Genomic DNA, 16,406 nt, shown 5'->3' on the forward strand with positions numbered 1-16,406 from the left:
CCACTACCTTTCCCTTTTTCCATATCAAATGGAGAGAATAGGAGTAGGCCATTCAGCCTTTCCACCCTGTTCCACCATTCAATGAGATCATGGCTGATCTGTATTCTAATTCCATTCACTTGTCTTGATTCCATATCTCTTTATATCCTTGGCTTGCAACAATCTATTGATCTTGGATTTAAAAGTATTAATTGAACTAGCATTTGCTTCGTTTTATGAGGGTTCCACACTTCTGCCATCCTTTGTATGAAGAGGTCTTTCCTAACTTACCTCCTGAATGACCAAGTTCTGATTTTAAGGTTATGTTCCCTTGTCCTAGGTTTCCCCACCAGCAAAATTGTAAAATTCCAAATCAAATCATCCTCTGGCCTTTCATATTCCAGAAAATATAAGACTAGTTTATATAATTTCTCCTCATAATCTAACCCCTGGAGCCATGGTAACATTCAGTTGCATCTGCACTGCATTCCTTCCAAGGCCATATATCCTTTCAAAGGTGCAATGCACAAAACCGTACACAATACTCAAGATTTTGTCCAACCAGGGCTTTGTACAGCTTTCTATATTATAGCTCTATTTATGAGGGCTAACCTTTTTGATTATTTTTTTCTACCTAACCTCTGCATGGTAACCTGTGTACATGGACCCCTAACTCTCTTTAGTTGTTTGTAACTTTTTGCCATTTAAATAATACTCGGATCTATCCTTTTTGATCAAAAATGGATTACCTCACACACCTCTCTCTCTCTTCATGTAGCTTCCTCATTGTCCACGGGTTGCTAATCATTGTTCTCCACATATCTCTATGTCATAATATCACAATGGGGTGTGGGGAGAACCATCTCAGTTGGTACAGGGTCTGAACCTACACCACGCTCCAGCCAAAATAGCTAACTGACCACCGACCTCACACTTACCTGCTTTGAAATCCATCTGCCACAGTTTTGTCCATTATCCGTACAAAATTTCCTTTCACAATGTCTCAGATAATATTGTGCTATCAACAAAAAGAAACATCTTCTGACTCATCCTGAACAATGCTACAGGAGATCCAACAAAATATTTATTGATAGATTAAAAAGTATGTACGCAGTTTTGGCATTGTTTCATTTTTATGTTTTTTAAATGTATTTTAAATGGTCAGAAAGCTGCATTTCTTTTATTTGTTTCTGAGAGGTAATTAAAAATAATGCCATGAAACCACCACTGTGATGGAATATTAGTAGCTATAATCACACCGGGTGACTCCAATGTCTATTTTTGTGAGTTTGTGCAAACAAGATTTATAACAACAGCGTAACCTCTGCCTTGGAGGTTAAGCAGGGCTATGGGAGACCTGCTAGTATCATTTTATAAATGGGGAAAAAGTAATCCTCATATTTATTTCACATACTTTGAATTACATTGAATTACTTTGAATTTCCATTGTCATAATCCTCTGTAGGTTACAGAAATCCTACTAAGGTCACATCTTCTGTTTTTGGCACTAACTAACCAACATATTTTGTGGCACATTGGTGGTTAAAATTATCCAGTAAGGAAGTCAGCTTAGCCAAAAACAGCATGAAATGTCATCCAGAAATTCTAATCGTATTTTGTTGAATCTAATGATGGATTGCCATTATATTGGGAGGTTTATTAAGAAGACAGCCTATGATGCAGAATCAAGTAATTTCTAACACCATTTTACAGCAGGCATTGTTTGCTGCTGTAGAGGGATGTAACATTTTTTAATGATGTTAATTGACTTGATCATGTGAAACTGATCCCTAACAGCCATAAGCTTTATCACCTTTAGCACTCTGAGATACTGTTCACATTGTATTTCCATTCCCATAAAGATGAGCATCTGCCATTTTGTAATAGCCAGTTCCACTTTTGTATATGTTTGATAAATGAATAACTGCATAACAAGAATTTGGATGTACAAATGCATCTTCTATATGAAAGTGCTAATTGCATTGATTCCTATGGTTCCAATTATGTTTCTCTGTACTTTTTCTGTAAGATAAATCTTTTTGTGACACATATGTTTAATGAAATTATTGCATAAAAAATCTGTTGTATTAATACAATGTCTAGTACACTGCAAAAATAATGCAATGTACAATTAATTTGTTTTACTTTTGCAGCTTACATTTTGTAGCAAAATGCTGTATATCTACTGCACTTCCATCCAAAATACTCTTCCCTGCTATAGAAGAGCCTATTAATTAAGAATGTATATTTTAACAAAACATTGTAAGAATGCACATTCAAATATACAATACAGTAATACTAAGGAATCACAGTCCCTAAAATTAATCAAAATTAATGGGGTTTTTTGTAAGTTAGGAAGCTATTTTTCATGCTTCTATAATTATAATACCAACCTAGTGCCGATGTCTGTTTTGCCATTATTAATCTTGTTATATTTTCTGATATAATTTTAACTCTGCATTAAATGAACAAACCAGCTAGTAATTGGACACCATGATGAGTAAAGATTTAAAAGCAAACTTGAAAACAAAGGAAAAAGCATACACCAAGAACATAGACAACATAGGAGTGAATGACAAAAGAAATACAAAGAGGTTAGGAAAGAAGTCAATAAAACAATTAGGAAGTCAAAAAGTAAATACAAAGTTTAATTACCAAGGAATATAAAAACAGTAAAATATTCTATGGACACATAAAAACAATAAGATTAAGGATAAGTCCAATAGAGGATGCACAGAAGAGCTTGCACATAATGGCAGATGTCACACTCACGCGATATGGATTTATGGAAAATGGACACTATTAAAACAAAATGGAGAATGGACACTTTGCCCTAAATTTTCGTGCAGACGGAGAAACACTCCATCTTTGCGAAAATGGTTGTGGAGGCCCAAATCTGGAAATTAAGCCCCTGAACCCAGCCCCCACCATTTTCACGCAGGGGGCTGGGGGAGTGGAGGTGGGTCCCACTTTACACATCCGAGGTTCATGGAGGCAACTACATGTTAAAGTGCAGGTGCCTTTGAGCTGATCGGATTTTGGCTATTGGGATGCCAATAGCCTGGTAGGAAAAAGTCTAAAGTTAGCATAGTTATTTGGAGAGGCAGGATAACCTTTTGGAGAGGTAGGATACCCTTTTGAATATGGTCCCGGGGAACCTTTGGGACAAGTAATGTGCCCTTTGGTAGAGGTAAGCCGCCCTTTGGGATTATTAAAGGAGGCATGAATGTACGTAAAAGTGGATAAACTCATTGGAACTGTCAAAGCAAACTGTCAAATAGAACTGTCAAAGGGAACCGTCAAATGGAACTGTCAAGCTGTCAAGGTATTTAAATCTCCTGCCCTTTAAATATTTGGGAAAAAATCTCTGCAGTGTTTAAAAAAAAACAATGCTTGCTATTTTACACACTCTGGTGACATAACTCTGAGGGTTAGCATTATTGGATTAGTGCTACATGACTGATTTCACAACCTATCATTATCACAGTGTGGTGCCTATCAAAGTTTGAGTGACTACTTCAAGAGCTTATAAAGTCTTTGAAGTGGGACTATGAATACAAATGTTTGCTTTTATAGGGGATTAAAGGAAGTTAAATGTAGTGAATAGGTTTTTATCGATGACAGTGTTTTTTTGAAATAGTGAATTCATCACTGGATGCTTAAGAACTTTATTTAATCTCTGCATGGGTCCTGCGGTCTGCCCATGGTGGACACTGGGTGAGTTGGCATGGAGGGTGTAAGGGGAAAGGGTGGTGGGTGGGGAGGGCATGGGTTGGCATGAGTTGACACTAAGTTGTCATGGAGTTATAAAGGGATCTGTGGGTGGATGGAGAGGCATATGTTGGCATGGATGGTATGAGGGGTCATGGAGGGTAGGTGGGGCCTGAGGTAGCATTGTTTGGCATGGCTGGGACATGGGCACTATAGGGGGGTGAGGGAGTGTGAGGTGAGGAGCGGAGGGCTGTTTTTTGTTTTTTTCCTCAAAGCTGTGACAAAGTCCGACAGCACCAAGACAGGCCTTTCTGCTTAGCCTGCCTCCGCACCTGGCAGCCACTGTACTGCCTCCGCACTACTTCCGGGGCCCCCCACGACTCCGATTTCACCCCACAGCCCCAGACTGAGAATCCAAACTTTCAGGGCGCTTTCTCCGAGGTCGAGTTTGTGGGCTGGGAATTGTCCCAACTCTGCGCTCCAGGCAGAACCAAGGAAGCCTGGAGAAAGATTGCAGAGGAGGTCAGCAGCCATGGGGTCACCCCCAAAACCTAGATCCAGTGTTGAAAACACGTCAATGACTGATTCAGCCCACCAAAATGAGTACTCCATACTTCTTTTCTCTTTAGTACTTGTATGTGGTAACACAAGGGGGTGAGCTTAGTGTCAAGGGAGTGACCACCAAGCTGGTGGCAAGGGGCTCAGCAGCAAATACGGCCAGAGGCATGTTTTCATCTCGAAAACATCTGCCTTTGCTGAACCCACAAGGTCCCTCGGGAGTGGCTGTATATAGGTGGCATTCGTGTGCCCCATCATGGGCCGCTGAGTCCCCACCAGTACTTGGGAAGCGAAATGCTGAGATCGGTAATCGCTTTGCTGAACTCTTCTGTTTATGCTGCAAGTGAGACCCTGAACATTTGATCATTTGTCATTTAAATTCTCCTCCCATCCCTTGGACCTTGCCCGTGCAGCCTGGAGGAGAACCTGTCGGGAGGCATTGTTGAAGTGTGGGGCCACCCAAGGCCTTCCTTCTGCCATTGGTGGTGGTGCCTTCCAGCGAGCTCCATGGTTGCTTTGAGTGAGGGGAGAAGCGGTATAAGCAGGATGATTGAAGGCAGCAGTAGCAGGACAACTCAAGGCAGCAGGAATGGGAACGAGTGTTTTGCTCAGGCAGCAATGAATGCAGGGCTGCAGGTGTGCACACAGTTTCCAGGGAGTGTGCACGACTCCTACATCCTCAGTCGGTCCCTGAAGTCTTCCAGGGTCCACAGAAGCTGCAGGGATGGCTCCTCAGGGACAAGGGCTACCCGCAGAGGCCAGGGCTGATGACACTGTGTGGCAGCCTCAGACTGCAGCAGAGCGACGCTATAATGAGGCTCATGCTGCAGCTCACACCTTGGTGGAGCAAACCATCAGGATGCTGAAGATTAGGTTCCGGTGCCTGGACCGGCCTAGTGGAGCCCTGCAATACGCAGAGAGTGTCACACAGTGTCATCACCTGCTGCGCCCTTTACAACCTGGCACTCCAACGGGGAGAGGAGCTGGATGAGGAAGAGATGGAGGAGCTGAAGGTCTCGTCTGATGAGGAGGACGCTGATGGGGATGAGGGTGAGGAGGTCCTCAGAGGCGACGATGATGGGGATGATGCCCTCACACTGGCTGGATGAGGCAGGCATGCTTGGGAGGCCCTCGTAGCTGCTAGATTTGTGGAGGATGATGATGACATGCAGTGAGGTGACCCCATAGATCCTCACATTGCATCTGTGAACGTTTGACTCCAGTCTGGCTTATGGCAACGCGAATACCCTCTGTGATAATGCTCCTGTCATGGAGACGCAGTGGAGGCCCTAATAGTCGCTCGATTGCAGGAGGATGATGACAACATGCAGTGAGGACACTCCATAAATCTTCACATAGGCACTGAGAATGTCTGACTCCTGTATGGTCAAGGGCAGCTCACTTGCACTCTGTGATCAGGGTCATATCATAGAGACGTTGTCATGAAACTTTAGAAGCATCTGATCCTTTGTCCACATTCAGCCCCTGAACCCTTCGGGAGCTGGGGCACAGCATCAGTGGTCTCAGATGCTGAAGATATGGGGGCCAGCCCCACCTTAAAGGTGCTGTGAGCACACAGAGAGAATGAGAGAACTCTGCTGCCAGAATGTAGTGGGCAGGCTCCACAATGACGAGCACTGCCGAGGTGCAGGCATTAGTAATGTTTCCAGGGAGTGTGAGACCGGACCATCACTTTGGTCTGAAGACTGCAAAGAGCACAGGGAAGAGGCCCCTGGACTGAGACACCTGCCTTTATCTTGTTCAGAAAGGTTTCACATCTGAGTGACACGAACACTGCTCATCAGGACAAGGAGCCATAGGCAGGGAGACATTCTTGGGAGTTTATTGACAATAGTGTACAGTATGTACAAGTGATTAACACCCATGCCCAGGCTGTGCAACTAATTCTCCATAACTTTCCTAACCCTGCCGCTACCTCTTGGTGCTCCCCGGACATCCACAGTGGAGGTGGAGACAGCCTGCTGACTGTGAGACCCTGTACATGATGACCTTGGCGGACATCCTCTGTACGACTGAAACTTGGAGGACCTTGGCCTGCTTTCAGGGTCCTGCTGTGTGGCATTGGCACCCTCCTTGGCCTGTGGAGCTGGAGCTGCTGAGGTCACAGGAAGGGGGGGAGTCAGATGGGCTGGACACTCTCAGTCATCTGGGTGGATGCACCTGGAGTGTGCACCTGCTGATCTCCCTCTCTATGGGTGCCCGGGGACCCGGACCCGGACTCCTTGAGGAGCAGGGGTAGCTGGAGTGATATCGAGCTGTCGGGCACCCCTCACGTGTACACGCTGTTGGAGGCCAACTATGGCACCAGTGATGGAGTTGAGCCCACGCAGCAGTGCAGGAGCGAAGTCCTGGATCAAGGTCTCCATGGCAGCCGCCATCCTACCAGTGTTGACCTTGGTGCGTTGGCATGCCGGCGCTATCACCTCAGCCTGAAGGCAGACGGACTCCTCCATCGTGCCTTGCAATCTGAGGAGTGCAACTAACATCCCTTCCTGATGTTCACAAGTCTGCCTCTGCAGCTCCAGCAGCTATGACATGACCGAGTCCAGAGGTTCGTCTTCTGATTCGGACTCAGCAAAGTTCTGGCCTCCAGCAGTTCTCCGAGTGCCAGAAACCTGGAAGCCTTTGCCTCCACCTGCTGTGGATTGGACGGCATAATATGCTCACCAGATTGTGATCCGGGGCTACCCTAAAGCTAGGTCCCACTGAGATGTGTGTCTCTGCGCTGGTGGAGAGTGTGGTTGACGCTGTGACAGGACTTCAGGGAGGGTGCCTGCAGATTCCGCTTCAGAGGTTTCTTCGGGGCTTGTTTGGAGGCCCTGGGTCGTGGACTCCATCGGCTGTTTGGCAAATGTGCCTGCGGAAGCAAGGGGAGATAGTTAGTGCATGGCAGTGGCCTGTGAAACAGGACACATCACTCACAGCATGGTTGTCTGATGGATGTTGCACTGCTGGATCCTCACTTGGTCAAGCACCGCCGACCTCACCATCTGCACAGGACCGGTCCAGGTCCTCACCAGCCAGCTGGATGGCTCTGTTTTCAAAGTCCGTGAGGACCCTGATTTCAGGCATTCTGCCACTGATCTGTCACCTCTCCCTCTTGTTGTGTGCCAGCTTGTCCTGCATAAATAGAGATGGAGAAAGTGTAAGCAGGACGCCTACCAGGCCAGATGATAAGTATACCTGGTCTGTGTAGGTGGTGAGTGGTCCCATGGGGACAATGAGGATAATGACAGTGAATGTGACGGGGTGAATAGTGATGTGGATGTGTGATGGGTTGGTGAGTGTGTGAGTTGAGAGTGACTTACCCTGGCAGAACGGAGATCATTCATCCTCTTGCGGTACTGGGTGACTGTCCCCTTTTGAAGGACATTGGTGCTGACCACCGCTGCCACGGCCTCCCAAGCCGGGTTAGTGCTGTTGCTGCCCATCCTGTAGCCAGAGTGGGGGTAGAGCGCATCATAACGGGCCTCCACGGCATCCGAAAGGCGTTCAAGGGACGTGTCGCTGAACCTGGGGGCTGCAGTTTTCTTCAGTTTCAGAGCCATGCCTTCCGTGCAGCAGTGGTGGTCTGGGAGCACTGAGATGTGTGCTTGCAGCTGGGCTTTAAATATAGCGCCCGGCGTGATGCAGCAGTGGGGTGATGGTGGGTGTGCGAACAAGAGCCCGCCCGCCATCAAAACGACGTGTTTCCCGAGAGTGCGTAAATAGTGTGACGGTTTGGAATGATACGGTGTAAAAGCCCGCCATTGCAGCCAGCACTTAGTGCAAATCTGGGACGATTCCGCCCAGCGTTTGACAGATATCGATCGATATCATTTATCTGGATGAAACCAGACCAACTGATGTTCTTCATTTGTACTAAATTTTTTAGTAGTTTTGACCACAATTCTTTTCCAGAGTTTCCATTTTCCTGCCTAATCCTCAGAGCTACTTTTAACCACTATCCAGTATAGCTACAATTAAAGCAGGGTGAATATCAACCTCTTGTTGCTAAACTCACACATTACTGAGGATTCTACTGTAGCCAGCATATTTCCTGCCAATCCCTGCACAGCGATCTTTCATGCAGCCATCCTGTTTCTTACCATAACATTTACATTGGCTATTAAAGTATCCAATCTGTAACTGCATACATTGTGAAACAGCACTTTGTCGTGTTTATATCTTGCTGCTCCAGACACACGTCTTTAGGATTTTCTGTTATCTGCTCCACCACATACAACTGAAGTCTAAACCACCTGCAACCTAAATTCAGTCTTCCAGTCACGGGTTGTGTAGCATCCTCAGTCAGTTAATTGCTGATGGGATGGTGATATAATCACACATCGTAGTTACAGGTACCCAAATTTCTGTGCAGGTATTTGCTAAAGTGATGCTCTTCCTTTGTTCATTTGGTGTGTCATGCATGCTGTGACTACAGATAGTGCAAGATAACTTGTGAAGGGATGGGGTAATTTATGTGAGTTTTTGCTAATAATATCAGCACAATCCAGGTGGAATTGTCACTCAGGAATCTCAGAGGCTGTCTGATCCCTCCGATTCCCCTTTGCCTGTGACCCCCTCAACTTCAGAGGGAGCAGCTGGCCCACAGGAGGACAGCCAAGGCAAGCCGGAGTCCTCAACGTCTCGGCTCTCCACAGGATATATGCCACAGTCATCAGAGGCCACAGGGCCAACCATTGCACAGGCTGTCTCCACCCCTGCTGCGGATGTCAGGGCAGCACCTAGAAGCATTGGGCCCAGAAAAGTTAAGACATTCTGATCACAAGTGGTTGCACAGGTGAACATATTTTGTCACTTTATAATCTAAACATATATTCACTTTCATTGAATAATGTGTAATGCTGTCTTTCAGCCACATTGACAGGCTCCCCAAGTCCTTCCCCTGCATCCCCTGCCACTAGCAGTTCAGCTACACGCAGTCAGCGCACGAGTGATTCTGGAGGGAAAAGTGTGTGTGGCAGGGCCTCTTGGAGCCTTGCGCAAGCGCTCTTCCAAACATGCAGAGCCTTCAACCATCACATTCATCTCACTGACCCGAGCATTTTCAATGCTGCCTGCTGGGGTTCTCTTTCAGTTGTCCATCTGAGCTGAGCTGCATCTCCACCCACCCACTGACCACACTCCCATGCAGCCCCTGTGCCCGGCCAACACCAGGCTCCGCTCATTTCCATTTTTACAACATGGTAGTCAAGTTTTTGATTAGCTACCCCTTTGCCCTCCCCCAGTCACCCAGGTCCTTTGTCCCATCACAGCCCAAACTCCTGGCATCACCTTCCACCTCCCCACTGTTAACCTACAGCCGAACCCTTGTCATCCCAGGATGTCCAGGTGAACGTGCACATTCCCTACATTCCTGAAAATCCTCACCCCCATCCACATTGACCTCCCCAGCCACCTCCTTCCCACCCCCGGTGCTGTTTTTGCCTCTGTGTCCCCACCAACCACCCTCACCACCTCTTCTACCAATGTACCTTCAACCTCCCACCCTACCAGCTCCCGCTGCCCCCTTTCACATTCACCATTCCATCTTACCACACCCACCCTCAGTTCACTCCCCAGGAGGCAGTCATTGACTCCACAGACTCCTCTCTTGCATATTCACCTGGACATTCCACCTGCCCCTTACTACTTCCTCCACCCTTACTCCCTCTTCCCGACTGTACTCCCTCCTGTCAATGAACTCCCTCCTCCTCCCCCCGGACCCCTTCCCTCCTCCGAACTCCGTCCTCCACCCCGGACACTTCCCCCCTCCTCCAAACTCCCCCCTCCTTCCCGGACACCTTTCCCCATCCAAACTTCCTCCCTTGCACCTTGCTCCCCCCTTACATTCACCTCCCCTTTTGCACCATTCACCCCTGTTACACCCTACCCCCCCTCCACCCCCCCCCCCCCCCCCCCCCCCCCCCCCACCGTACTCCCTTCTCCCCATGGACACCCTCCTTCCCCCTCCCAACCTCATCCCCCCACAACACCTTCACCGCCACCCCTGCCACCCCCTTTCAACCTCACCACCACCTTCCCCGTCACCTTGGACACCCTTCTAAACTCACACCCCTTGGTACACCTTCCTCTGCCACTCGTGCCTAGACCCCCCGCCCCACCACCACCACCACTTCACCGATCATTTGTACCATCTCATGGCAAAGTCTGTGAAGCAGGCCCGAAGCACAATGGAGATCATGGAAGATGGTGTGAGCCCATGGCGAAGTCTGTGAAATTCCAAAGCCTCAGCAAAGAGGCCTCCCACCTTCAGAGAGCTGCTTCGTAGCAGTGCCATGTGCATGAGGATCAACCCAGCATGCATTGCACATGTTCCTCCAGGGTCCAGTAGCTATAGGGCACTGGCGTCTTCTTCAGATATCCGTGATCTGAGCCAAGCCTTAACGGTAAGTCCCGACTTCTACCCGTCATGCTTGTCCGGACGTGTTCTGGGCCAGCGTGTTTTCCTGCTGGCGCAGCTTCATATTGGGCTTGGGGGGACAATTCTAGTTGGACTTTACTTTGCATCCCATTAGTGGGATGCAAATTGTGTACATGCCAACCTGCAGTGGGATTCACAATCCACCATGGCAGACACCATCGAATATCCCGCTGTGATTTCACGCTGGCATGAAACCAATTTCTGCCCCTCCTGCCGAATTCTATCCCCCCCCCCCACCCTCCCACCAAGCCTGCCATGACACTTGCCACCAACGGGAGCAGAAAATTCCGGCCACTAACTATTCATTAAAACTGGACTTTCTTGGGTTCTTTTTTAGGAATCAGCACTGTTTTCCATTCAGCTCTGGAAATGGCTATCACCAAGCAGCTATTTTTAATTATTAAGGGCTTAATTTTGAGCTTATTCTGCTTCTTAAAGGTGAGTATTACTGGCCCCCGTTAATTTGATGGCTTAACTTACATCCACCCTCATGGAACCAAAAATGGGACATGATGGGTTAAGAGAAAGTTAGACACGAGTGCATTTACATATGTTAGTTGAAATATAGGAGCCATCTTTTTTTACTGCCCTTTACTTTGGGAGGTTGTTCACATTCTTTTATCATGTCAAATGTTCCCCCATACATTGATGCATTTCAGATCAGACAAGCATTGGTCCACTGGGCAAGAAAATGATTAATGCCACAAAATCATTCCTGTCTTCCAGAAAATTAATTTCTGATATATAATTCAGTTAACAAGGTTGGGTTGCATTGATTCTTTTCTTTCATTTTTCTAGGGGCGTGATATAATCACAGGAAGTGTTAATACTGGGAACTACTTTGAAATTCATTTGAATCAATACAGCATGGTAGAATCCATCACTTGTCTATCATTGACACCTTTACCAGTATCCAACTATATGTGCTTATATGGACAGCATGAGCGTCTCCTTAATAATTTGTGTTCTCGCTTTGATGAGGGCCTGATCTCAGATTTGTACAGGTAAGGTAGAGATAGGTATTGTGTGACTGTATAATGCATATTCTTTCTTATGGCATGAAAGTCTGATTATGTGCATGTAATTGTGATGGCTGTTGTCCAGGAACATGAATAAAAATGGGTTGTATCCTGTCATCAAAAGTCAGAGGACGTATAAGGGTATAAATATTGGGTATAAGACACCCAATCAAATTCACACCTTAAAAATGTATTTTTTTTCTCTGCCTTAACATCCTTCTCTAAAGTGGAGTAAAACTTCAGGGGCTGCCAGCACACAATTCAGACATATAGGAGCCATCCATACTCCTTTATCATGTAGCTATTTGCATAAAGCACCTTCTTGAGGTCACATAATCCAATGTCCATAACAACATCACAATTACAACAGAGTTGCTATTTATACCTACCTTTTGGAACCAATTTGATCTTAGCCTGGCTGTTGACCACTCAGCCACTAATTGATAAAACTCAGCATTTTACACCTGTATGCCATGTCCAGCAATCTATGAATGAACTATTCAACCCATTGGATGTGTCTTTGTGAAAGTAGTAGATTTGAATACATTAGACATCAGCCCCTTTGAAAAATGCAGCAAAAGTTAGATTTGTTTTTACCCAAATCATATGCCATTCAGAAGGTGACATTGGGTACTGAATGATTCTATTTTTGGATACTTGATACAGAAGTAAATGTTTTATGTCAATAGAGTTGAACCAGAGACTGAAGAGAATATAGCATAATTCAAAGCTTCAACAAAAAAAGCACACACAGCCAAATGGTGAGAGGCTTTGTTTTCGATGGCAAGCAATTCTTACATTGTTTCCTGTCAGTTGGTTATAGCACATCATTGACAATTGCAAGAAATGTGGAGATGTGTGTTTCATTAGCATTTTCATCCTAGCTAAAATAATATTGCCCAGATGATGTAACCATTTGAGAAATATCAGTAATGGCATGAAAGTATAGAACCAATTTTTTGAGAAGCTTTTGTTGGATAATATTCTGAGATACTTTCTTATACTCCTGTTATATCAAACCAGCCAAAATGAGTAAGGCTTATTGAAAAATGTCGCAAAAGTCATCCCCGCTAGATTGCTCTGTTGTGGGCTCTATCTTCCTTGGAAGTTCAGATCTGTGTAATCAATGCCTCTTTGGAAATAATCTGGTTGAATACACATACTGAGCTATCAATTACTAACCTAAAACCATGTTCATGCCAAATGGTAGGCATATATAACAGTTCCACTGTTTTTCATTACATGTGATATGTAATTATGAATGCTGAATCATGTGATCCTAAGTCAGCTTCTAATGGTATACTGGGCCTGATTGTTATTGCAAGACCTTGGGATACCATTGGTGGAATTATTGCCTTATTTCACTCCATCAGCTGCACTCCATAGCATAAACAAGCCTGTCTCCTTTACCTGTATGGCATTGTTGACTGATGAAAATGTTGGTCAATGATTTCTACCATTCAGCTAAAGGAGTCATTTTCAGCAATGTAAATGCAGGAAGTGGGCAGAAAGATATAACCTGATATCCTGAACTACAGAGGCTATTGTAAAGAGCATATATTTTTATTTCTGTTGGACTGTGGATTGAAATTACAATGGCTGCAGTTTGAAGGACATATCTACTGGAACAGTGTGAGGGATATATACAATGTTGCTGTCCTGGAACAGAGTGTGCCATGAAAGACTGGTCTAATGGGGACTTGCCTGGCAACAACGTTTTAATTGGCTCCTGACCAGGTGATCAGGGTTTGTGTGAGAGCAGTGCAGCAGAGAATAGCTCCTAGTCTGAAAGGAAAAAGACCTAAAACTTCTCTCTCCTGTGTGTGTAAGATTCCAGTAATTCTACAATAATAACTAGCTGGATTTTTCTCCTCATATTTCTGTGACCTGCTCTCAATCTCTCTGAAAACCCATGTCAGCAAAGGGAAAAATCACTGTTAGAGACATTGAAAGGCAAGTGCTCAACCAGTGAACTAAAGACTGAAAAAACTGCTGGAAGATCACCTCGTGTCATCAACAAAGAACTGAAAGGAATTTGGAAGACATCGATCAAAATCAACCCATCGAACTCTGTACTCCGGAATCGGTGCTATTGAACTGTTTTATCCCACCCTTAAAAACCATGTTTTTGTGTGTCTTCTGTGTCTTGCATGTGTGTGTGTATAGGGATTTAAGAAGGGGTAGAGTTGAGGTTATAGAGTTAGAAATCAGCAGTTCATATTTCTTTCTTTTGTTCAATAAAGAGTTATTTACTTATTAAGTTTACAAACCTGGTGCTCATATACTGTTAACCTAAATGAAACAATTAGGTGGGTTGATCAAACATTTTCACATTTGTCATGGTTCAGGGAGCAGTGGGTCTTGATATTGCAGCGCACTATCCCCAGTGAGTCCTGATAACGTTTGGGGGCTCGGGTCCGGGATATTTTGGAACAAAAAACAATAACAATTTGGGTGTAGATTTAGTAAGTAATTAAAGTTAAAAGGAAACACCAGGTTTGTACTATCAAAAGTAAGATGGCACTGGAAACTGCTAAAACTTTCCTGCAAGTGGAAGATATGTCCCTGACGATTTTACAAGGGATCCCAAAAGCCAGGTTAATTGAATTGGCAAGTAAATTAAGAGTAGGATTGTCTGCCAAAGCTAGGAAGGCAGAGGTAATCGAAGATATATCCAAGATACAGCATTTAAAACTGGAAGGAATACCAGAGAGACCGAGTTCTACAAGGAGTGGTTCATTAGAATGGGCTCAAATTCAGTTGCAAATAAAAAAATTGGAACTGGAGGCAGCAGAAAAAGGGCAAAGAAAGAAAAGGAAAAGGAAAGAAAGAGAGAATTTCAAAGGGAGTTAGAAATGGTGAGATTAGACAGGCAGGAAAGACAAAAAGAGAGAGAGAGAATTCCAGCTTAGAATGCTGGCAGTTAAAAAAGAGACACCAGGAGGTGAGGCAGGACTTGTTTCCAGGTCAGAACCCAGTGGGGAGATGTTTAAATTTGTACAAGCTTTTCCAAGGTTTGAGGAAAGGGATATTGAAGCATTCTGTATTTTATTTAAGAAGATAGTGAAACAGGTGAATTGGCCAAAGGAAAACTGGACATTGCCCATGCAGAGTAAATTGACAGGTAGAGCACAGGAAATTTATGCTTCACTGTCAGAGGCTTCTAGGGATTATGATGTGGTGAAAAAAGCCATTTTGAGTGCATATGAGTTGGTCCCTGAAGCATACAGGCAAAAGTTTTGAAATTTAAGGAAACAGCCTGGACAAACTTACATTGAACTCGAAAGGGTTAAGCAAAGTAGTTTTGACAGGTGGATATGAGCATTGGGAGTTGAAACTACCTATGAAGTTCTCAGAGAGACCATTCTCTTGGAAGAATTTAAAAACTCCCTACCTTCTGTAATAATGTTGAAGATCGAAGGGTTGCAACTGCTAGACAGGCAGCAGCAATGGCTGACGATTATGAGCTGATCCATAAAACTAAACCTTTTTTCCATCACCCTCATGAATTTGAAACAGATAGCAAGTGGGAGAGTGAAAGGAAGGCAAGTAGCCAGGGTAAAGAATGGATAGCTGGGAATCTCCTCCCCAGATCAGGAAGAGAGGTACTGAGGGTGGAGGTGAAACTCGAAGGCCTAAGTGTTTCTCTTGTAATAAAGTGGGACACATTCGTTCAGAATGCTGGAAGTTGTGAGGGAAGCCCATGGGACTTATTAAAGTTCGTAAGAGTGAGTCTGAAAAGGGAACTCAAAAAGAAAATGCCACGGATCAAATTGTAGCTTTAACTACAAGTAAGGGTCCAGAGGTAAACACTGCTGTGAATGCAGGTGAAGTGAATAAGGTATTTGAGAGATATAAAGGTTTTTCGTCTAAAGGAATGATAACCCCTTTTTCATCAAATGATACAGCTAAATGCATAACTAAATTAAGGGACACAGGAGCTACTCAAACTCTTTTGCTGGTGAAGGACCTAGTTTTCCCTCCAGAGAGTTCAGTGAAAGCCAAAGTATTGGTAAATGGGATAAGTGGAGAGTATATCCCGGTTCCATTGTACAAAGTACAATTGGAATGTGATTTGTTGTCTGGATCGGTGGTTAGGAGTGGTTAAGGAATTACCCATGGATGGAGTTGATTTACTCCTGGGGAATGATTTGGCAGGAGTGAAAGTTAAAGCTTCACCCATAATTATGGAAAATCCGAGAGAGGCTAAAGAGACGGAGCAGTTACAAGGACAAATTCCTGGTATTTATCCATCGTGTGTGGTGACCAGAGCAATGGCTAAACAAAGTCCATCACCAGAGGTCAAAGTAATACCATGAGTAGACGTTAGAGTAAACGAAACTTTATTTAAGAATGAGGATAATTCAAAGGAAGTCTTTGGCAGGTCTTCATTAATTGAGGCTCAGAAAGCAGATCCAGAGTTAAACAAGTTAGCACAGTCAGCTCACACTGAAGCTGAGGAGGATCCTTTCTTGGTATTATTGCCTTTACAGGGTGAACCCCTGAAAGAATTCAAAACAAAAAACTACTGCGGATGCTGGAAATCCAAAACAAAAACAGAATTACCTGGAAAAACTCAGCAGGTCTGGCAGCATCGGCGGAGAATAAAAGAGTTGATGTTTTGAGTCCTCATGACCCTTCAACAGAACTGAGTAATATTAGGAGAGGGGTGAAATATAAGCTGGTTTAAG

At 44.8% G+C, this 16,406-nt stretch overlaps 1 protein-coding gene across 1 annotated transcript in view; it reads left to right on the forward strand.

Moving 5' to 3' along the window:
* cfap61 (cilia and flagella associated protein 61) overlaps positions 1-16,406 on the forward strand; it is a 216,307-nt gene that overhangs the window by 166,117 nt on the left and 33,784 nt on the right. Inside the window, exon 24 of the mRNA XM_078557547.1 lies at positions 11,495-11,700. Within this exon, the coding sequence (XP_078413673.1) occupies positions 11,495-11,700 (206 nt within the window). The remainder of the gene's footprint in view (positions 1-11,494; positions 11,701-16,406) is intronic.

Source organism: Cetorhinus maximus, chromosome 14 (genome assembly GCF_964194155.1).
Source record: "Cetorhinus maximus chromosome 14, sCetMax3.hap1.1, whole genome shotgun sequence".
NCBI classification, from domain to species: Eukaryota; Metazoa; Chordata; class Chondrichthyes; order Lamniformes; family Cetorhinidae; genus Cetorhinus; species Cetorhinus maximus.